We start from the raw sequence: 24320 nt of genomic DNA, 5'->3' as shown, positions 1-24320 counted from the left end.
TTCATGTACTGATAATAATACCTTATCAGTTATGGAGAAATAGAAGAAGGTTCATTTGGAAATGTCTGCCTCAGAAAAGGGATAATTTGCTGTGTCTCATTCAAACACACACCCAGCACGAGCATCCTTCCTTCCCTTTTGCTACATGCGTTGTTTATCACAGAGAGTCCCGGAGCACGTGGCCTAACCGCGGAGCGCCAATGCAGCCGCCTGGCTTGAGGTTTGGCGGGTTGATTGGCGGGAGAGAGAGAGAGAGAGGATTCCTTATTTGTCACTAGGCAGCAATTTAGCCATTCCTTGGCAGGCGCGCGCCCGAGGTTGCCTGGAGACCGAAGCGCGCGGGAAAGAGAGGCGGTGGAGGTGGAGGGGGGGGAGTTACGTAGTGACGTTAATTCTATATGAGCGCGAGCGGCGGGAGCTTGGGTCTTTTTACCGCCGGCTGCGAGACGCTTCTTCCTCAATCCTGAGTCACTGCGAGACCCGGCCTCGCGCAGGTAACCGAGACGCGTGGCTTGGCTTCGAGGGTGGGATCATGAAGATCACAGCCGGCCGCCCGCCGGCTAAATATCGATCTCGGCCCACCAGTTGCAGGGTTCCACGCGTCTAGTCGGCACCGAGGAGGGGGAGAAAGCGGGCTGAGGCGGTGCCCTTCTTGGCCGTTGGGCTTCTTGTGGGAATTGTGCCTCAGTTCGCAGCGGTGGTGGTTGCTCGAGTGGGAGACCGGTCGCGCGCGCCAAGGGGGTGCCAAGGCCATTTTTCTCCTTCCGCCCTCCTCACTTTCGCTTTAGGGCGAGGCCTTTGGCCGGGCGGCTCAATCTGGCTTGGCTTGGCTTGGCTTGGCCGGGCCTAGTCTGGCCGGCTGAAGCACAAGCAAACACGTGGAAAACAGGCAGGTCTGGGCCGCCTCAGGCGCTTTTCCCCCTGGAGTCGGTGACCTGTAAGTGGCGCTGCGTGGATTAAAACCTCTTACCGGGGCTGAGACGTTAATAGGATTTTGCCGCGATGGGGGTAGGGAAAAGGGGATCGAAATAGGCAGTCGGTTTTGATAGTGGGCCCCGGGAGAGGCTGGGTGTGGGCATTTGGGGAGGGTGCGCGTTGCGGCGGGGAGTCTTATCACTCGTGTTCCCTGAGGAAACGATCGGTTTAAAGATAACTTTACGCTGTTTTATAATACCCCGCCCCCCGCGATTTAAAGGCAGTTCCCATACGTACTAATAAAAACTCATTTTTTCACTTTCCCTCCTTTTGCACAGAGAGTGTTGTATTCGTAGATCAAAATTTTCTCACTCAGTGGATTGATTTAATAGCTATTCTAAATGTACTTTATAACTTTTGAGATAGTGCCAGGACTGTGGTTTTAGACAGCATCAGATTAACTGCACTTTAATCTACAGAACACCCTTTATGATACTGGCCATATGGTTTTTAAGGCAAGGCAGTATAAAAGCAAGATTAAAGTGTCTTGAAATACTGTTGCTTGCTTCATTGTTTTTCAGTAGATAGCTGTTGTATTTGTTTAGAGGGGTGGGATATGCAGTAGTGCACTACCGCGATTTTCTTTTTGATGTGGCAACTAAAGAAGATATGTAAATTGAGAGATAGCACTTCAGTAGAAGATTAAAAGATAAGTTTGTTTCATAAATTGGGTAGTGGTGGGTTTTGAATATGAATTAGCAGAAGGTCTAAGGTTATAAAATATAAGAAAGGTAGCCAAAGAATGCATGTACACAAGAGTTGATGTGTGCTTTTTTAAATGTACTATTTACCGTAATATCTAGAAAGGGTGCAAATGACAGTTGGCATGACCTTAAATTCTTGATTTTTTAATTCTCTGATGTGGCAAGTGAATTTGTCTTTTAAAAAATTGCCTTGAAAATTTTAATGACTTTCCAATTCAAACATTTTTGTTGGCCAATGTTTTGTGTAAAAACATTTTCACAAATTGATATTTTAAATGTCAAAAATAGTTTTCTTACACAGCTAGGTGTTGTCTATTAACATTAATGTTAAATTTTGAGACATAAAACCCTAATTGTTACAAAATCTGTAGCAGTATTTATTTTACATGATTGGCAGCTCTTGACAAGTTACTTTCTTCTGGTTGCCCTTCTGTAAAATGGAAGTGATTAATATACCTGAAGATGCATGTCCAAAATTATAAAAATGCATTGGATCTAGCAAAGTAATGAATACTAAGAGACTCCAGGGGATATACTACTACATGTAAATATAAGCATTATTTAATCTACTTTATTAAACTGAAGCTTTTCAGATAAATTGAATTGCATTTTGCATTTTTCCAGGAAAGCACAGTCCGTTGTGTTGAATCAGAAAAGTGGTCTTGCACTCATGTCTTAGAGTGCCTTAACTGAGGTTGGTTTAACTGCGTTTAGTAATATAGGTAGCTCTCATTGAACAAACACTTGTTTAGCGATTATTCAAAGTTATAGTGTTGAATGGAGGTGGCTTAAAATTTATGAGTTACATTGTAATTTCAGATGTCGGAGCAACCCTGCAAAATCACATGATCACAACTGAGGCATTTGGCAACTGGCTCACAATTATGACATTGCAGTGTCCCATGGTCACATGATTGCTGTTTGCTGCCTTTACTGCCAGCTTCTGACAAGCAAAGTCATTAGGGAAGCTGGCAGGAGATTGCAAATGCCAATCACATAACCATGGGACACTTAGGTAGGATTCACCTAACAATGATAACTGAGACTGTTGCAACTGTGAGAAATACCTGTATAAACTTGATACTATTTATGGATTGCAGTTCAAATAATAAATAAATTGACCGGTTCAACACCTGATGTACAGAACATAATACTGTAGTACATGCATATGCTATGCCTATATAACATTGGCCTATGGACTGCATGTGACTTGCCAAACAGCCTTATGTTGCTCACTGGCATTTTTTAAAATACTCAATAAATTTGCTGCTGCCAAGTGTCACAACCATCAGGAAGGTTCCACTATTGTTGCTGCCTTGAAAGATACACTGCCAAATGGCACTAGTGTCTCCATCTCTGTTGTCACTGCTTCAGTAGCCACTGAACAGTTCATCCAACTACTCCTTTGCAATCTGTGATTATTTTTAACTTATCAGTGTGGCCCATTTGCCTCCACAAATTTTGCAGGCCTAGCACAGGCTTTTAAAATAACACTGCAAATCAGTTTATGTTCAGTAACATTTATATAGAAATATTAATCATGGTCAAAGTAAAAACAGCTGAGAAAATAGTTTTAATGTGTTTGTATATTGCTGATTTTACATGTTTTCAGTATCATGTATTTATCCTGCAGAATTTATATTAATTGTATGATAGCACTTAGCATAAAGGTCATTTAATATTATTTGCATAATTGATCTGTATTGCCCTGATGATCAGGAAAACATAACTGGAACATCCATGTGGTAATTAATACAGACATTACTCTCTTGGGATCATGAATTGCTGTTTAAAAACATCCAGTTATGCTTCAAACACAGGTAGGAAATTAGAACCTAATCCTTTCTATCCTCTTCTGGAGTATTAAATAGTGCAACTAAGATGTCTGGAATGTCTATTGTTCGTAAACCTCCTTTCCCAATATTTTGACACAAATGTTGAAGTGGGCTTTGCTACATTAAGCAGATACTTTCATCATGTGGATTCTGTGCCAGTGGTGAATATAAGAATTTTGTTGAGTAAAACTAGTCCATTTTAAATTCAATATTCTGTTCCATTATTAGACAGATGTTTATGGCAAACTCAGAAAGAAATGGGTGCAATACTCCCTTTCTGTTTTCTTCCTCTAATAACTGATGTCATGGAATAGATAACCATGCGTTTTCCAAACTCTAAGCACCTTATTTTAAAGTGCATGAGCCATTATTGCACACAGTACTATCCCAAGCATTGTAGTACCATAGATTATGCCAGTGTAGCAATATTGACATTTTTAAAATGATTTTTTATTGCTTTCTTAAGAATGCCTAATAGGGATTTCCTTCTCAATAGCTGCAAACTAGATTAATGTATCATTTTTTCTGTTTTTGGGTCTGTCCTGTTCCTTTAGTTTTCATTGTATATGGTACTATAGGAAGATAGGATCTTTTCCTCAGTTTTATGACTTTCCAAAATTTTCTTAACTATAGACAAAGTTGCTTCAGTCTGTTTGTATTTATGCAGTGCTCCTTTTTTTAAACTCTAAAGATTAGTTTTAGCACTGTTTCACAACCTAGGCAACTTTTGAGATGCTTGGATTTCAACTCTTCAACAAAGTTGTGCAGATTGGACAGATATTTTCTATTTACAGAGTACATGTAGTTTTCGAGATATGATCATGATAAATAGGCTTCATTATGGTTATAATTCATGATGGTCGTATCGGTCACATGACTGACTCTAATTTACAGCCTTTTGTCTTGGCAGTCATTAAGCAAATCACTGTAGTTGTTAACATTGTGTTCATTAAGCTTAAGGATGTGGTTTTGCCGAAAATTGGAAGTAAATATCAGTTTTTGGCAAAGCCATTAAACATAGTTATGTATCTGCAGGACTTTAAAATGGCTATAAATGTGGTCTGGTTGCCAAGTGCCCGAAGTGCAATCATGTGACCATGGGAGGCACTGTGGAAACTTTGAATCTGGATTGTAAATATCTCCCAGGTAGGTCTGCTGGCACTTTGAATGGTTGCTAAGCAATTGGTCATAAATCGAGGACTACCTGTACCATAATCTTTTAACAATTTGAGGAAAACATTTAGAAATTGAATTACTGGAATTTGTTGAAAATAATATGATTTTTGTGGAATATTTTTCTAGACTTATGACTACAATTGACCCTAAAATTTCTGTTGTTAAGTGAGACATTTGTTAAGTAAATTTTGCCCCATTTTATCACATTTCTTGTCACAGTTAAGTGAATCACTGAATAGTTAAGTTAGTAACCTGGTTGTTAAATGAATCTGGCTTCCCTGTTGACTTTGCTTGCCAGAAGATTGCATGACCCTGGGACACAGCAACCGTCATTAATATGAACCAGGTGCCAAACATCTGGATTTTGATCCTGTGACAATGAGGATGCTGCAAAGGTAGTAACTCTGAAAAACAGTCATACGTCACTTTTTTCAGTACTGCTGTAACTTTAAACAATCACTAAATGAACTGTTGTAAGTTGAAGTCTACCTGTATTTGCGGCCTTTTTCTGGAAATTGTGTTCTCTTTAATATTTAATAAAGAATATTTGGGGTTGGAGTTGGAATATTTGGTTGAAATGTTGGGGTTGATGTTACTGTTAGTGATCTATTAATAAACTAACATTTATTCTTTCCCCAAAATATAATAACTACATTTATATGTGTGCTGGGGTGGAATTCTAGGATGTGGATTTCTTTATGCGGGCTTAGGAGGACTTCATACAAAATCTTACTCTTCAAGATTTTCTGTGGCATAAAATCTAAGGACATCTATAATTTGGATTGTCATGTGTTACTATATAAATTATTACTTGATGGTAGTGATGTATTTCAGCATTATAATTTTCATTAATATTCTCTTCAAACAACTTTAGTGAATTCGAGTGGGCAGAAGAAATATGTAGTCATGTATTCTGCTAGCTTTATTCATCATGATTGTAAAGTCTGTCTAGAGTATACAGTACTTAGAATTTTTTTCTGATTTCTGCAGAAGAAAATGTACAGATACAATGACTTGTTTTAAGCTATAGAGCTAAGAGTAGGGGTTGTGCATCATAAATAATAATCAAGTAGAAGTTAATGACATTCTGAATTTCATTGTTTGAATATTTTTAAACTTTGATCAAAATTGGTATTTTTTTAATATGGAAGGCCAACCATTTACCATATTTTTCAGAGTATAAGACACACTTTCTCCCCGCCCCCGCCCCCCAAAAAAAGAGGATGGAAATATTGGTGCGTCTTATACACTGAATACAGCCATTTTTGGCCTCCCGAAGCCCCACCCTGCTTGTCCCATTTTTGTGAAAAATGGGCCCGTTTTTCACAAAAACGGGGTGCGCAGAGGGTTTGGGAGGCCTGCAGAGTGCTCCTGGGGGCCAGGGAGGACAAAAACTTTTTTCCCCTTACCTCTTCAAAATCTTGGTGCATCTTATTACACCAGTGCGCCTTATAGTCTGAAAAATACGGGTAATAATGTTAAGAATTGCAAAGACTTGATATGAAGCCATGCAATACCATAGTTTTTTTAAAAAGTGAAATTGCTTTCAAAGGAGTTTTAATATGTTCAATCAGTCTCCTTTTCTTTCCTTTTTTCTTTCCTTTTCATTTTAAGAATACTAGGGGAAAAGGTACAAGATGTCAGTAAAAGTTATTAATAGGCAGTACAGATTGGACAATATCCATGATGTTTTCATGAATTTTCTGACTTTTTAGACCTTAATACAAAGTTTAAGAGTGACTTTTATGCTACTTTAAATATCCAGCTAAAGCCTGATGACATAGCTAAAACGTATTTGAGTGTAAGGTCTGATATTGTCCCCGTGTGCTGCTGTTTAGTCTGGCAAGACTTTGTGGTTCTAGTATCTTAAATTAAGATTGAAGGTGTTGAATCTCTGCTATTCTTTCTAGTGGAAAATTCAATGAAAGATTAAATGGTTGCTCTGCAATGCAGAAAGATAATAGTGGATAGGATGCATAAACTGAACTGGAACAGCAGATTTTGTTGCCATAATCAGCCTCCGTCAAATCAAGGTACTTCATTGATGAAGTAATTACTTGAAGCAGCGCCTTGACCCACCATCAAAATTTATTTTTTTCTTGGACTCAAAAACAAGCAGCAGAATTCCTGTCCTTCTCTTTTGTTATATCAATCAACTCCCAGCTATATGCAAAATTTCACGTTCTGATCCTGAAATCTTCCACTTTTTTTTGGAAATGCATGATTTTCTTCCAAAGTGTGCGCATTTTGAGAGTGCAATACATTTTCTGAAAATGAATCCTACAATAAGTGGTAGACTGTTCAGGCAGTCTGGTTTTAATGCCATGTTACTTCCTTTAGATTAATAAATGTGTGTTTTTCATATACCAGATTTGGATCACTTTCTTTAATTCCTTATATAGAAAATCTAGTAATAGGAAAATAAAATTAAATGAGTATTTTTAAAAAATTGTTAACAATTTATATTACAGTATTCACTCTATACTAACAAAATGCAAGATTGGTTTTTAAAGATTGTTACCTTTGCTGCAACTGGTGTTAATTCACCTTTATATTCACAATAGATTAAAAATATTGATATCTTGTACCAATATTTAGGGTTTTTTTTCTTTAAATGTTCTTGCTTGTATTGTAAACAATTTTCTTTTGTTACTTTCAGTATGACTGGTCATAGACAAATGTTGAGTAATTGATATTTGGTTTTATACATACAGTTTAGAGAGATAGGCTGAAAGTTTCATTGATTCCAAAGATGTTCAACTGAATTTTTGTCCTTCATTTCATTTTTAATCAGATCACGTTAGCATTTCATTATATACTATTTAGACAATGATCTTACATAATTCTTTCAAGTGAAATGAGATGCTATACAAGAGGTTTTGTATTGTGTATGCAGATACATCTATGTTTGAAACAAAATTTGAAGGTGTTTGGATCTAATAGAAATATAGTTCCAAAAATTATGATACACCTTTCTTTATCAGTGCCTTGCATGTAATAATTTTATGTAGAAAAGCTGTGTTTGAGGAACCATTGAAAGGCAGTCACAGTCTTTTGAGACATATCTTGCTCAAAATAGCTGGAAAAGTATTACACAAATGGAAGATACATCAGTCAATATAGCTGGAAGTATGAAAACTGATGATTTGCTAAATCAATTTGATTACCAGTCAAAATATAGAAACATAGAAAACTGATGCAGAAAAAGTTTTAGCAGTCCATTGAGTCTGCCCTTTGAGGTTTTTTTTGTTTTTGTTTTCGTATTTATTTTTATTTTTTATAAATTATTTTTATTTTATATTTTAATTTTTGTTGGATGATGGACATGTGTTTATCCCAAGCATATTTAAATTCAGTTACTAACGATTGACCAATTACTTTTTCTCTGACGTAGTACTTTCTAACATTACTTTTGAATTTCCATCCTATCAGTTTGAGGTTATGTCCCTGTATTCTTGATTTTTGCTTAATATTTAAAATGCTGCCTTCTAGAAACTTATTCATACCCTTAATATATTTAAATTTTCAATCTTCTTACCCCTTTCCCATCTGTCCTCCAGGCTGTACATATTCAGTTCCTCCAATCTCTCCTGATATGCTTTGTCCCTCAGATCTTGCACCATTTTTATTATCCATCTTTGGACTCACTCAATCTTATCAACATCTTTTTTTAAGTGGTCTTCCACTAAAGCCATCAAAGAGACTCCAGAGAAGCCATTGAAGAAGCCTGCTATTTGATGACTTAATGGAAAAATTGGCCTTTACTAGTAATGTCTTAATTGGCAAGTTCTTTTAACTCAATGTGTCCACAGTTCTAATAACAATTGTTCTTCTGGGAGGAACAAAAATATAATATATCAGAATTCAGTAATACAAATACTTTAAAATTATTATCTAATATAGTCTGGTATTCCTGAGTATGCAGCTTATACAAGAAGCAACTCTGCTCAGTTAACAATGACCAGTTATGTGCTTCTGTCTGTCACGGATATCTCTGCAAATGAGTAACAATATTGGAAAAGCAAGTGCTAGGATGAATAAGATCCTTCAAACAAGAACATTGTTACAATTTGTACAGAAAGAAGTGAATAAATTTTTACATAACATAATCACACGTTCTCTTTGTTAATATAGATTAAACCTTTGTACAGGTTCGCCTTGTACACCAATTGCGTCCCTACCTGGATTGGGAGGCTCTTCTCACAGTCGCTCATGCCCTTGTCACCTCACGGTTGGATTATTGCAACGTGCTCTACATGGGGCTACCCTTGAAAAGTGTTCAGAGACTACAGTTGGTCCAGAATGCAGCCGCTCGAGCTGTTGTGGGTACACCTAGGTACTCCCACATTACACCAATCCTTCGTGAGCTGCACTGGCTTCCTATCGGTCTCCAGTCACAATTCAAGGTGTTGGTTATTACCTTTAAAGCCCTGTATGGCTTAGGGCCAGGCTATCTTCGAGATCGTCTTCTACCGCATAGCTCCCAGTGACCGGTAAGAGCCCACAGAGTTTGCCTCCTCCGGGTCCCGTCAGCTAAACAATGTTGGCTGGCAGGTCCGTGGAAGAGGGCCTTCTCTGTGGCTGCCCCGGCTCTCTGGAATCAGCTACCTCCTGAGGCCTGGACCGCTCCCACCCTACTGGCCTTCTGGAAAATGGTGAAAACCTGGCTTTTCTGGCAGGCTTGGGGCTGTTGATCTCACCACTGCGATCTTGCGAGATCCGGCCATGAGCAGTGTGTATGGGGTTTTTTTTAAAACGTTTTTTATTGTATATTGTTCACACTGTTCTTGTTGTAAGCCGCCCAGAGTCCTCGGAGAGTTGGGCGGCATAGAAATATGAAAAATGAAGGAATGGAATGGAATGGAATGGAATGGAATGGAATGGAATGAATGAATGAATGAATGAATGAATGAATGAATGAATGAATGAATGGAGAGTTAATTGTGATGACTAACACAAATATAATTGGTTACAGCAATATCAATTAAAATTACGTATTTTGAAATAGAGTAGCAACATTCAGTTGCATTTCCAGTGAAGGTGGGTGCTTCCGCTCATCTTTGTGGATAGGTTTACCTTAGTATTGCAGAGCAATTTTGAATACACAGAGAAATTTCTTTTCAAAGTGCAAACTATAGTTTAAAACATCAAAATTGCTTGCAATATACCACTGTTGATTTCCACATCACTTCTGAGAAAGGTATAAAAATGTGTCCATGTAGTTGCTAGGAGATGTTCAAGTCATGAGTATCTTTTTCTGTACCAAGATATATTTTGGAATCTTGCACTATTCATAGTGTGTTACATGTAGTTTAGGAATTTTACTTAAAGACTTTTCAACCTAATACATTGGTTGTGATCATATAAAAAGAGGAAGACCATGGTTCTGACAGGCTTAAAAATGGTTACAATACAATACCTCTCCCAGATCCATTGGAAGATAGTTTAACATTAGTATAATTTCTGCTTAAAGCAATTTGAAATTATTTATTTTTAAATAATTAAAATTATTATTCTTTTCTTAAAGGTTTGCTGCGGTCTAGAAATATGGCAGACATTGACAAGTAAGCGTACAACTTTTTGATTGATGTTATTTTTTTAAAGGGCTTAGATCTGCAAAATTCATCCTTTCAATTTGCTACCTGTGACATTTAATGCCAGATTCAAAGCAGTTATGCATATTTGCTTTAAACATTAGATAGTAATGTTTTTATGTTTGCAAGTAAATGTATTTCAAATTCAAAGAGTTGATTCAAATGTGTCGTGGTTTGTTTCATATTGTAAAAGGATGAAATATTTTCTATATTTGCCCTTTGACAAACTTTTGAGGATTAAAAAAAGAAATGGATATATGATTGTCAAATATCTGTATCATAAATCAGTTTTCATAAAGTACAAAGGAGCAGCATGTTCCTCTTCCACCACAATATAAATAAAATGCTTTTCTATTAAATATATGTATGATCTGGAGCAAATATTGTGGTAGAATAATATTTAGTGATCAAAAATGTGTTTAGTATTTGCTTACTTGATGGCTGCTCCCTAACATGAATAAATTCTGCAAAAATAATTTGATAAATTTGCTATAGAATGTAGGTTGTCCTCAACTTATGGTTTTAAGCGCATAATTGAAGTTAAACATAGAAAACTCAGACTTGTAATAGGAGCAGAAACTTGACAGATTTTTTTAGGATTGTGTCATGCTTTTGATTCAATTCTGAAAAGGTTGCTTTGGAGCACACAAAAGATACAGACCTTGCATATCTCTTCCTAAAGAAGCTTGTATTTCTTTAGGACTGTGTGATTGCTTTGAGATGCGTTTTTGTTTCATTGCCTGCTTTAAAGCACCTTTTTCAGACTAAATGTCAGAATAACTCATAGGCCTAGTTTTTACAAGCAACCTAATCATTCTCAAGATATTTATAACCAGCATACTTCTTATAATTTTATTCAATGTTACTTCAGTTAAAATCAGATTTGCTTGTTAAAAACTAATATATATTATATTACTACTCTATATAGAGTATAATGATTGTCCATCACCATTTCTGTATTACTGCACAAAGTTATTCAAAGTATTAATAATGAGATTTTATTCTTGGACATACAGGTAGTCCTTGACTTAGATCCCTAATTGAGTCCAAAATTTTCATTGCTAAGCAAGGCAGTTATTAGGTGAATTTTAATAACAATTTATGACTTTTTTGCCACTGTTAAGCAAATCACTACAGTCGTTAAATGAATCATGGGGTCATTAAGCAAATCTGGCTTCCCCCTCGACTTTCCTTGTTGGAAGCCATCTGAGAAGATTACAAATGGTGATCATATGACCCTGAGACAGTGAGGCTGTCATAAATACATCTCAGTTGCCAAGCATTCGAATTTTGATAATGTAACCATGGGGATGCTACAGCAGTCATATGAAAAATGGTCATAAATCACTTTTTCCAGTGCTGTTGCATCTTCAAACAGTCACTAAAGGAATTGTTGTAATTCAAGGACTATTTGTACAATTCTAAGCACATTTTTAAAAAGATTTTTCTATATTTCTCCAATAATGGTACCATAACAATGATTTAATTTTATGGTGCCTGAGAATATCTTCATGAAACGATGTTAAACTTGCTTAAAATTCAGGTTACATATGGATACAATAAAATATCAGTGTTTTGTTGTGTTGATTTATAAATACTAAGTGCAAAGTAGTGAATATGACATGTCTTTAAGTTCTGCTCCAGTGAGAACTGAGTGTCAGATTCTTTCTTATATAAATTTTAAAAATTCTGTTCTAAAACTAGTAGCTTTATGCTTGAACTGACACTTTGCTCTTCATTCTGATTAATAATGCTAAATTGGAATGACAATGTTGTCTTACTTATTCTTTAAAATGTCAGTTACAGTGTTTTGTGCGCCAACGGCAAGACAATGTACATTTGGAGAATATAAATGGAAAGCGGGAAAGTGCAGTTAGAATAACTGGAAATGATGCATAAATATTTAAATGAGCATTTTACTCCAAGTGATGTATACAAGTTATATTCCTTTGTATAATCCCATCAGAACAGTAAAAATCAATGTGAAGTCTTACAAAACTAAATTCCAGTAACATCTATCATTTTTGGCACTTAGATTCTTTATGTAACTATAGTGCTTAGAACTTTGATCCTTGTGTATTGCAGCATATTGCAATACAGTGTATTGCAAATTTGCATCATATGATCTTTTTGCAGGGCAGATAAATTGATTCATCTGGAACCAAGAAGCTTGAGGAGTGTCTCTTTTGAATTTTTTATTAATATTTATACATTTTATTTTTTTAAAATACAGTTGCTTCATAAATGCTCACATACATATTGTTTATGTTTTTAATTGCAGAAGCTTATCACAAAACAAGATATACTTTACACTGCCCCTGAAATATTCTCAGTATCCTAAACTGAAACACATTTAATTGCAAATTATCTGAGGGTTCCATAAGTGGAACAAGGTTATTTTCCACTTTTGCTGTTGTTGGTTCTTAATGTTGAAACAATGCTGAAATAACAATCTGACGATTTTTGCATTAAGTAAATTGATTTGAAAGACTAACTTCTGCACATATTTTGATCAGAATGTTGGTAATATATTTGAAGTGTTAACTTTTTAAGAAAAATTAAAAATCTGATAACAAATTGAAAACTCTTGTTTTGAATAGCAAAGAACAGGCTGAGCTTGACCAGCAAGATATGGAAGATGTTGAGGAAGTAGAAGAGGAAGAATCTGGTGAGGATGCTAACAGTAAAGGTAAAGACAGAAACAAATATGAGATCATTAAGTTTATGACTACTGTAAATGCACATTTTCAAATGTAATATGAGGCCTAATAAAGCAAACACCTATTAGTAATGTGGGGGGAACAAAACCTTGGTAAATGCAATATTTGCCTTTTAGGTCACAGTCAAATACTTTCTAATTCATATTTGTGAAAAGGTACTTTTTTATTAAGAGGTTTTCTATTGCAGCTTATATGGCTTTACTTCTAAATAAACTGCTGCCGGCCTTATGAGGTAGACCAGACAGGAAGTATGACTAGATGAGCTAATTTTATTTTATTGTTATTTTAACAACATCTTGCAAGTCTGAAAGTACTTCTCTTCCCTGTTGCCTTTACTGCCCAGCCCATATTTATGCTGTGGGCGAGTTGTCTTATCTGACCATTCTCTTGGCTGCATCTCTTGCTCTGTCTCCCAAGGTCATTACCACATATCATTAGACCTCCACTGAATAGAGTGGACCTTATTTTATTGTGTCAATGCACACAAGATTTCAGTCTTCATAATGAACCCACACTAAATTTAAATGCAAAATTTCCAATAAACATATAGTATTTTGTAGACTTTGTTTGCTTTTGGGGTGACTCTATAGTTTGTTTTATGTTTTCCTTGACAAAATAAAAGAAGCAAGCTTAAATACAAAAACTATAGAAGGTAGGTAGTGGCTGGGATTATGCTTCCCAGATTTCTGATTGAAATATAAAAGTTGACAACAACATTTTGAAAGTACAGTATGCTCAGGAAAAAAGTAATAAGGATCAGATTTAAGCATTGAAGATGAATGGAGAAGTTTCAGGTTGTGCAAATGCTGATAGAAGGGTTTTGGATGTACGTAATCTGCTACCCTATTTTCCCCAAATTAAGACATCCCCTGATAATAAACCCAGTCGGGCTTTTTGAGTGTGTGGCAATAAGGCCAAGCGCTTATTTCAGGGTTCAAAAAAATATAAGACAGGGTCTTATTTTCAGGGAAACACGGTATGATTAATGAATTTATCAAAAGAAGCAAAAATAGTTACATGAGGTCTTGCTTCTGCCTACTTTCTTTTAGTAAGAACTGGGTATGCTGGTAAAAATATAAAAATAAGTTGATGAGGTGAGAATTTCTTAGTTTTTAAAGAAATTAATGTATTAGAAAAGAAAAATCCAATAATGAATGCAATATGAATATTGATTGCATTCAATATTCATATTGAATGTGTGATCAATACCAAAATACATTGAAGTGTTTGGGTCATATAGTGAGAATGTAAGTACTCAATGATGAAACAAATAGATGAAGGACAAATGGTTAGAAAGAGAATAAGAGAAGACTTAAGGAAGTTGTAGTTGGATAGGTTTATGACATCAGAAAGAGAGCTGAGAAAAGGGATGAAGAGGCATTTAGAAGTGATAGAAGGAGGAATGCTTTTACAAGGGCAGAAGGGCACTATAATGAATAGTGAGGGCATTATAATGAATAGTGAGTATAAATGAATTCTATTTTTTCTTGACGTTAACCTCATGCTCTAATTTGTTTTTGTTAGTATTTCTGACTTTTTCTACTTTATATCAGAGTTTCCCAACCTTTCTGGGTTGGTGGCCGGGAAGGGGGGGGAGGAAGAGGGGATGGTTTTGCGAGCAGCTGTTGCTCGTGCAAGTGAGGCCGCAAGCGCTCACGAATGGCGCACCAGCCAGCCACTCATGTGGCCCAGTTGCAAATAGGTTGCAGCCCAGTAGTGGGCTGAGGCCCACAGGTTGGGGATCCCTGATTTATGTACACTGAAAAAGAAATATTGTAATAATATTTATACATGTATATTTTTTCAACTAGACTGCAAAGTTTAAGAGACTTGACACAAGTAATTTCTTTTGCTGTTATTGTTTAGCAAGGAATATAGATGTTATATTTATCTAATTAGCTTAAATCAGTGAGCAGATAGAGAGGGGACAATTATTTATGTTGTGTTATTTAAACAAATACAAAGGTAACAGTATTTTATAATAGAGTTTTAAAAAAACTTTTTGTTTTGTTTTATTCAGCACGCCAACTAACTGTACAAATGATGCAGAATCCTCAGATTCTTGCAGCTCTCCAGGAAAGGCTTGATGGCTTGGTTGGAACACCTACAGGATATATAGAAAGGTACATTACAGTCTATTATTTTACCATCTTATTGCTTGATTACTTAATTTTTTTGTATGTGATAACCACATAATCATTTGGCAAAACAATGAAAGGAATGTGTTTTATATGTGAAGTTAAATTGTGCAACTAACAAGTACTGGTTACAACAAAAATTGAGGCTAGAATTAGTATTAGTTAAGGAAACACTTGTTAAGTGGGTCACACACAATTTAATAACCTTTTTTGTCATGGTTGTTAAGCAAATCTCTGCAGTTATATGATTCATGTGGTCTTTAAGAGAATCTGGCTTTCCCATTGACTTTGTTTTCCAGAAGCCTGCTGGGAAGGTTGTAAGTGACAATCACATGACCCCAGAACTGCTACAATTACTTAAATACATACTGGATGTCAAGCAACCAAATTTTGATACCGTAACCATGGGGACACTCTTAGTTGAGGACTGGTTATAAGTCACATTTTTCAGTGCCATTATAACTTTGAACAGTAACTAGATGAATGGTTGTAGATTGAGGACTACCTGCAATCTGTTTCAGAGAAGCTTTCATAATTGAGGGTTTAGAAAAGAATAGCCTGCAGTCCTATTCAAGCTTTCTTGGAAAGAAGTATTTAACTTAGTGATAATTTTTAGTTATCTATATAGGATTCCACTAATAATGTTGAGAAAAAAGGTATGTGGTTTTCTTTATGAAAGGTAAAGGTTCCCCCGCAAATGCGTGCTAGTCGTTTCAGACTCTAGGGGTGGTGCTCATCTCCGTTTTTATGCTAAAGAGCCAGCACTGTCGGAAGACATCTCTGTGGTCATGTGGCCGGCAGGACTAAACGCCAAAGGCGCACAGAGCGCTGTTACCTTCCCACCAAAGGTGGTCCCTATTTTTCTACTTGCATTTTTTACGTGCTTTCGAACTGCTAGGTTGGCAGAAGCTGGGACAAGTAACGGGAGCTTACTCCGTTACGCAGCACTAGGGATTCAAACCGCTGAACTGCCAACCTTCTGATCAACAAGCTCAGCATCTTAGCTACTGCGTCCCGTATGAAAGGTAGTGGGGAGCATATAGAAATAAGACAATTATAAGTTTGTACAATCTAATTAAATACATTACAATTTCATGACTGCTTCCTGTTTTCTTTGACTTTTATAGAACATAATGCTTTCTTTGAGATTTTTATTCTGCTTGGCTGCTTCTGTAGCTTTACTAGAAATAGAAAAATGTTAATTCATTTTGGTAATATGAATATATATGATAGTATGAGAAATAGTATCAGTGTTTCTCAAAATGCAGACATTCCATAATACTTTGTATTTAAGAAATTGATATAATTGCTGTATTGTCCAGATCCATATTCTGCTTATATTATAGCCAGTGCAGTAACTTTATTAGGCAGTACAAGTATAAATAATGGGTAGCACATCTTTATCCATCAGGAAGTGCATTCTCTTCAGGATTGAGTGTTGAGCTTTCCGGCTCTTTCTTATTTTATCCCTTCTTCCTTTACTCTAACTCCAAAATCTTAAAAGTGCTAAATGATAATAAAACAGTTCCCCAGACCTTTGATTCATTCTTACATCACCAAGTTGTCTCTCTTTACTCTGTTTTCTTCATCTGTTGCCCTTTTGTAATGAGAATCAACTGGGGAGAGTTGCTATTTCAAGATATGCAAGGCTAATATATTAATAAAATAGTAAGGAAAATATAGTTGTGGAACTGCCTATCAGAATTAAAGATGACAGAGCAGCACTAAGTTATGACACTTGGTCAAAGTGAGGTAGTTCTAAACTTGTCTTGATTTAGGTCATGGATGGCTACTCCTATGATTTGTTATTGTGCTGGACAATTTACTCATAAATACCATAATAGGGGTCTTCTAGTTGTTCCCTTCCCTCAGATAAAGTCGACCTCAGATAAAGTTGTTCTGGAAACTTTTCTCAAGTGTGACAATTATATAATCATGTAAAACTGTTACACTACACTTAACCTTATCTGAGAGGCCTGGAAGCAATGCCTGAAAGATTGGACTACGACATCTTAGCTAAAATAGGCTGTTTTTGGTTGTGTGTGTTGAAATATATCTTTTCCCCATCTTTTTTCCCCTCTTGCTGCAAATAGTCCTTTTTTAAAAAGATTCTTTATCCCAACTTCTTTTTCATATGCAGCTCAAGGTGCCAAACATACCAATACTCTTCCCTGCTCCTTTTTGCCAACAACAATTTGAGCCAGTTATTCTCTCTCAGCCCAACCCATCTCATAGAAATCATAGAATCCTATCATGATAAATAGCTGAGGTGGGAATGACAAAATATAAAATCAACAGAAATAATCATGTCTTCTTCCAATTGTTTCCTATTGTCACAGAATCTGAAGCTGTTTATCTGAACACATCCATTTGTGCATGACATCTTTTGATCTTTACAGATTACTTTGCTGGCCATAATTGATCTCAGATGTGCTGTGATCTTACTTTTTTTCTTTCTCACAGTATATTTAAGTAACCTCTGCTAATCTGAAAAGTCCTTGACCCAAGATCAGTAAGTTCTTTCTGGGTTTAATGATGCTGCTTTCAATGAAATACTATACTTTTTGAGAAGTTACCGAAGCTTGCTTTTTATTACAAGTAACTCAATACTAAAAATTATGTAGCGTGTCAGCTATGACAGTTTGAAAATAGTTAAATTAACAAGAATAACATAGAACTGTGTTTAATATTTTGCATGTTCACTTGACGTTAAAAGGTTTTGCGGGTATATTTTGCATATCTTAACTGAACAGTTCTGATCTAATTGTTTACATGTAGGAGATACATTTCTTAACAGAATTAATTCAAGCAAAGCATTATTTCCCTCTTTCGAAGATGGCCTTAGTACCATCTACGAAAATGGTCCTAAAATTGCAGACATAGCTTTTCTAAAGAAATACTTCCATTCTCTTAAGATCTTGTTATTTTAACTTATTTTACTTACCACCTTCATCCTATGTCTCTATCTAATTTTCATTAGAGATAGCACTTGGCCATGATACCTTAATTTAATTAATTAAATTTATATGCCGCCCCTCTCCGAAGATTCAGGGCGGCTTTTTGCTGTATTTATCACACTAAAAGCATTTTGCTTTGTTATGCAACTTTATTACTTGTCTACCTTTTTCCTCTGAATAACAGGTAGGAGTGTAATTAGCTGGTTCACTTAGGACTAAATAGCAAATATTACAGAATTTTTTCTATGGTTGAAAGCTTAGTTGTATAAAATATTGCATGTTGAGTGATATTTGATTCCTTTCCTTAAGGGGCTTATAACAAATGATTCTGTTATAGTTTGGAAGATTGCTATTCTGCATTATGATCTTTGATGGGACCTGTAGCTTTTTTGTAATCCTGTTTATAATTTAAATGCTATGGATTCATACTTTTACGGGTAGGAATGCAGGTTTGGTAGCCCTTTTTTATAAATTATTGCCCAGATTTTGGTGGGCATTCTATTGAGAAACTGGGATTTAAATGTCTTTTTAAAATATGCTTCCACAGACCAAAAAACAAACAAACCCCAGAGTCTGCTGAGGTGTCTTAAATTTCTCTGTTCTCATTATTGAAGCTCTAGAAATTGGCAGCTTTTTATCATGAAGTAGTATTGCTGCATATGTTCTTTAGGAAAATGAAGATGCATATTTGAGCATGAAGAACAGTATCCCCAATTTTGTAAGAAGTATCTGAATGTTTAAGCCCATTTTAAACAGTTGTTGATAAATGCAATATGAAAAAAAATTCTGAGTAGAATCTATTCTTGGAACTATTTCTTCCAATTTGATCCATATAATATTTAATATAAATATATAATATTTAAACAATATTAGAGAAATTCAATTGTTTCATTTGTTAAAAAATAATTTTTAATTTACAGTTTGCTTTACTAACATAAATATATTTAATATGAGTATTAATATATATTTGATAAGAATAAACAAATTATATGTTATGTAATAAATATGAAAACAAATTTGAAAAATTCCTTTTCTGCTCTCTGGCTGTCACAGCAGTCAGGCTTGGGTTGATGACTGGTAGATGGCCAATAGGACCGAGTCCACTGGAAAGCTTAAGCTCCGCCTCTTCCTCTTAGCTCCAGTTTTTTGACTCAGTCTACCAGGACAGCCGTGTCTATCGTGTGTTCTTGCTACTTTGCCTCTAATTATCTGCCTTTGACTTCAGACTTGACTTTGGATTTTGCCTTTTCCCTTAACGAGTCTACTCGGCCGCCGCTAATTACTACTCTCCGCCGGCCAGCGGCTTCGTTGGCACGCGCACGGGTTTGCCCTGCTGCGTCCCCCGGCTTTCCTGCCTTCATCGGCGGAGGTTCTCTCAGATCCTGGCCTCAACTCTCGGGTCTCTAACCAGGCTCTCCTGCCTTGTTTACTGGCGGTGATCACTGCGCCTAAGGGTTTTCTGCCCAGCAGCAGCTAATTTTGGCCGCTCCGGTGCCGCGCTACTGTCCGATCGCCGCTAACAAGTCAGCGGCGGTGGTTTGAAGCTTCCCGCTTGTGGATTCGTCGTTTGGCAAGCACAGTGAGTTCCCTCAATCTCACTTCTCTTTAGGCGGCCATTTCACAGTCAGGCTTGCAACTTACTCAGGGCGACCTACCTAAAATGGCGGATGCTTCAAAATCGTGCCATTCCCGCCAGGCCACAGCCAAGGGGAAACGCCCTTGTGAGGACGACCCAGGTGAGGGCCCTTCAAAGGGGAAGTCCCCTAAAATAAGAAAGGTCGCAGCTCCTCCTTCCTCACTGCATTCTACCCTCAAACCATCTCGGGAGGAGGAGAGACGTCACAAGGCCATTGAGAAGGCCTTTCAAAAGGCCCAGGCTTCTTCTACATTGGAATCGGCCTCTGATCACCCAGGCTCCCAGCCTATTTTGGCTACCTCTTCAGCTGAGGTTCCACTACAGCCTCCTCAGGCCTTGTCCCCCGACAGGTCTATCCAGGGAGAAAATTCCTTTGATGCGGAGGCAGAATCGGTTTTTCCAGTGGTTCATGAGGATTCCACTCCTCCAATCCCTGATCAGTCACTTTCTCAAGCCTCAACAGCTCAGGTGCCCAGCGCTGCTTCCCATCCATTTCAAGACATTCCTCCTGCCTTAACTGCTCTAATTGCTGAAGCCATACGCCAGGGTATTTCTCAAGGCCTCCAACAGCGGCCTTCCTCTGTAATTTCTGATCAGGCCTGTGCCAACCCTTCCTACAGGTATCAAGCATTCCAGGAAGCTGTAGATGAAGTCATAGATGTAGGGGACCCTGTTGACTCAGCGAGTCAGGATTCCCTGTCTGAGGGTGACCCTATAGTAGACAATGATTTATAGGATGATGATGGTTTGGAACCTGATCAACCCGCCTTCATCGGCTTATTCCGTCCTCAATTGTTCAGATCCTTGCTGTTCAAGGCTCAGAATGTCACCCGCCTAGGCGCCTCCTCTTCATCTCCTGCGGGTACTTCTGTTTCAACTGATCCGGCTTCAGCCCTTTTTCAAGAACCTACGGTTTAAAAGGAAGTGGTCCCTGCACCCAAATTATTTTCCGATGTATTACTTTGCCAATGGTCCTTCCCGAGTTCTGGCCCGGTTCCCAACAATTTGGATAAGCGGTTTTATAACATGGCTCCTGATTTCTCTCAACTTCTCCAGATCTCTTCTGTGGACGCACCAGTGCTGGCCCTGTCTTCTCCATCCCCTCTCGCAGGTCCCCCGGAGGAGTGCTTACGTCCTGAGGAGAAGAATGCTGAAAGAACACTGATCAAGGCTCATCAGGCTTCGGCCTGGTCAGTGCAAGCTGCCTCCACAGCTTCCTTCTTCAACAGAGCCACCATCCTCTGGCTCAGGCAGCTGCAAGCTCGTTTGCCTCCTTCTGATCATCGTTCCCACCAAGATCTGAACAAGATCATGGCTGCAGTGGAGTTCTCCACAGATGCCACCTTAAATGCTGCCCGCTTTTCCACCAAGGTCATTGGTTCTTCCATCACCGGTCGTCGTCTCCTTTGGCTCCGCAATTGGCAGGCGGACATCAGGAGCAAATGGCGCCTAGCCTCTTCGCCTTTTTCTGGAGACAAGCTCTTTGGCACTCAACTTGATCCTCTGCTGGTGGAAACAAGAGATCACCGTAAGGTGTTACCTGCTCTCAACTGGCGACCTGACACCCGTCCACACTCCTTCTTTTGTTCCTCATCCTATCGGACCCCGGAGTCATCTCTGCCAGCTCAACGGCCTCAGTGTGCCTTTCCATCAAGGGGTCAGTTTTCTGCGGATCAACAGGTCAGGCCCGGTTCCCGGTTTAATTTCAAAAGGCCCTTTCAAGGGGGCAGGGGCCGTCCCTTCAGGAGGTCCCGTTGAGTCTCTCCTTCCTCAGGCTATTGGGGGTCCTATTATCCTATTTCATTAATCAATGGGACCTCACAGTCTCAGATGCCTGGGTCAGATCTACTTTTCATTTCGGCCTCTCCCTAGAATTCCGTTCCACCCCTCCGAAGCTTTTTCTCCAATGTCCCCTCTCTTGGGACCCTTTCAAGAGGTCTCGGATGGATTTCGCAATCCTTCACTTATTGGATATTAGAGCTAACCAGCCTGTACCTCCTTCCCAGGAAGGTCAGGGTTTCTATTCTCGTCTATTCCTTGTCCCTAAGGCTTCGGGGAGTTGGAGGGCTATTCTTGATTTAAAGTCCTTAAACCGGCACATAGGTTACTGCCGGTTTAAGATGCACTCCCTCCAAACTATTCTCCTTGGCATTCGCCAGGGGGACTATATGACTTCAATTGATTTAACAGAAGCTTATCTCCACATTCCAATTCGGCCTGGTCACCGCAAATTTCTTCGTTTTTGTTACAATGGACGCCATTTTCAGTATACGGCCCTTCCCTTTGGTTTGTCCTCTGCCCCTAGGGTTTTCTCCAAAATAATGGCGGCCCTTATGGCCCATGTTTCCTCTATTCCCATAAGATCTATGTTCTACTTGGATGATATTCTCATCCTTTCCCACTCCTCTGCACTGGCCCGGCAGGATTTGGACAAAACTGTTCACATTTTACAGTCCCATGGCTTCTCCGTTAATTGGGCTAAAAGCCATTTGGTTCCTTCCACCTGGATCCAACATCTGGGGGCAGTTATTGACACAGTCACTGAGGAGGTTTTCCTATCTCCTGACCGTCTTCTGAGCCTATCCTCTCTAGCCAACCGCATCCGGCTTCGCCGGTCTGCCTCTCTCTCAGACTTATCAACGCTGCTGGGCAAAATGGTGTCTTCTTACGGGATCGTTCCCTGGTCTCGTCTCCACAGCAGGGAACTCCAATGGCTACTGCTCCCTTTCCAACGGACGGCCACTCCCACTGTCTCCCGGGCTATTCGACTTCCTCCAGCAGTCATCGACTCTCTTCCCTGGTGGACATCCCCATCCCTGTCTCAGGGGAGCAAGTTCCTCGAGCCACATCGGACAGTCATTACTACGGACGCGAGCCTGCTCTGCTGGGGGGCAAATCTTGGTTCCTTCTCGGCTCAAGGCCTCTGGTCCTTGCTGGAACAGACCCTTAGCATCAACATCCTCGAGCTGCGAGCCGTTTACCTGGCCCTCCTTCACTTCAAGCCCCACATCATCGGTTGGGATGTCTTGGTCTTAACGGACATCTCGACCAAGGCCCACATAAACCGGATGGGCGGAACTCACTCCAAGCTCCTTATGAAGGAGACCCATCGTCTGGGTCTCTGGGCCGAAGCCCATCTGAGATCTCTATGAGCCGATTACATTGCCGGAAAAGACAACATCCGGGCGGATGCTCTCAGCCGCCCTGGACCACACCGAATGGAGTCTTCCTCCCAGACTCTTCAGACTACTGACGGAATGCTTTGGTCTTCCATAGGTCGACCTGTTTGCTACCAACGTCAATCATCGTCTCCCTCGCTTTTTCTCCCGCTTTTAGGGGGCGGAGGCGGTGGACGCTCTGCGCAGCCCATGGCCTCGGGGTCCTGCTGTATGCCTTCCCCCCCTTCCACTGATTGCCAAGGTAGTCCGGAAGCTCCTCCTGGAGAAAGCAGAACTTCTTCTTCTTGCCCTCTTTTGGCCCCGCAGGCCATGGTTTGCGGACCTTGTGGCCCTGTCAGTGCCCCCCCCCCCCGTGGCGAATTCCAGACGACCTCATCGAACTGCAGCAGGACAATCTGTTCCATCCAGATCCTCAGTCCTTCCAGTTGACCGCCTGGAAGTTGAGCGGCGCCGTTTGACATCCGCTAAGGTCTCTCCAGCTGCTGCTTCCATCATTTTAGCAGCTCGTAGGCCGGCCACGACACGTATTTATGACTCTACGTGGAAGTCATTCCTGCATTGGTGCGCCAAAAAGGGCCTGGATCCGTCTTCTGTTTCCGTGGTTCAGCTTTTGGACTTCCTGCACGACGGGTTCACCGCTGGCCTCGCCCCTAATACACTACGCCGCCAGGTCGCTGCACTGTCCTCTGTCATGAGGTTCGGAACATCTGTCTCTCTTTCAAAGGATCCTCTGGTCCGGGATTTTTTGAGGGGAGCGACAAACTTGCGTCCTCCTGTCATTCACAGGTTCCCTACCTGGGACCTTAACAAGGTGCTTACGGCCCTTACCAAGCCGCCCTTCGAGCCCCTCCGTGAAACCAGCCTAAAACTACTGTCTTTCAAGGTCTCCTTTCTGGTGGCAATCACATCTGCTTGTCGTATATCGGAACTCTCTTCCCTCTCCGTTCGCTCTGATCTCTGTTTCTTCCACAAGGACAGGGTGGTCCTCTGTCTAGACCCTGCATTCATCCCCAAAATCAACTCTACATTTCACAGGTCGCAGGAGCTCATCCTTCCAAATTTTTGTCCTGCTCCACGTCACCACTTGGAAAGGCTCTGGCACACCTTTGATGTCCGCAGGGCTCTGAAGATCTATTTATCCCGTACTCAGTCCTTCAGGCGAATGGAGGCCCTCTTTATCTCCTTCCAACCATCGTCTATGGGATCACGAGTGTCCTCGTTGACAATTGGCCGTTGGCTGTGGGCCACTATTTCTACTGCTTACGACACTCAATCCTTGCCGGTGCCCCGGCGCATCACAGCGCATTCTACCAGAAGTGCGGCCACGTCGGCAGCATGGGCTACCCAAGCTCCGTGGGAGGAAATCTGCAAGGCGGCAACCTGGTCCTCAGTGACACCTTTTATTC

The 24320-nt window shown here is 39.4% G+C and overlaps 1 protein-coding gene across 2 annotated transcripts in view; it reads left to right on the top strand.

Annotated features, from left to right (window-relative positions):
- Positions 1-395: 395 nt before the first annotated feature.
- Positions 396-24320, top strand: part of NAP1L1 (nucleosome assembly protein 1 like 1) — a 43509-nt gene continuing 19584 nt past the window's right edge. For both annotated transcript variants that reach the window (XM_070946634.1, XM_070946633.1), the window contains exons 1-4: positions 396-494; positions 10218-10254; positions 12885-12973; positions 15025-15127. In XM_070946634.1, the coding sequence (XP_070802735.1) occupies positions 10238-10254; positions 12885-12973; positions 15025-15127 (209 nt within the window). In that variant the 5' untranslated portion in view covers positions 396-494; positions 10218-10237. The remainder of the gene's footprint in view (positions 495-10217; positions 10255-12884; positions 12974-15024; positions 15128-24320) is intronic.

This window comes from Pituophis catenifer, unplaced genomic scaffold (assembly GCF_029215685.1).
Source record: "Pituophis catenifer annectens isolate HBS135680 unplaced genomic scaffold, rPitCat1.0.hap2 SCAF_7, whole genome shotgun sequence".
In the NCBI taxonomy this organism is placed as follows: domain Eukaryota; kingdom Metazoa; phylum Chordata; class Lepidosauria; order Squamata; family Colubridae; genus Pituophis; species Pituophis catenifer.
This window is presented reverse-complemented; position numbering and strand designations above follow the sequence as displayed.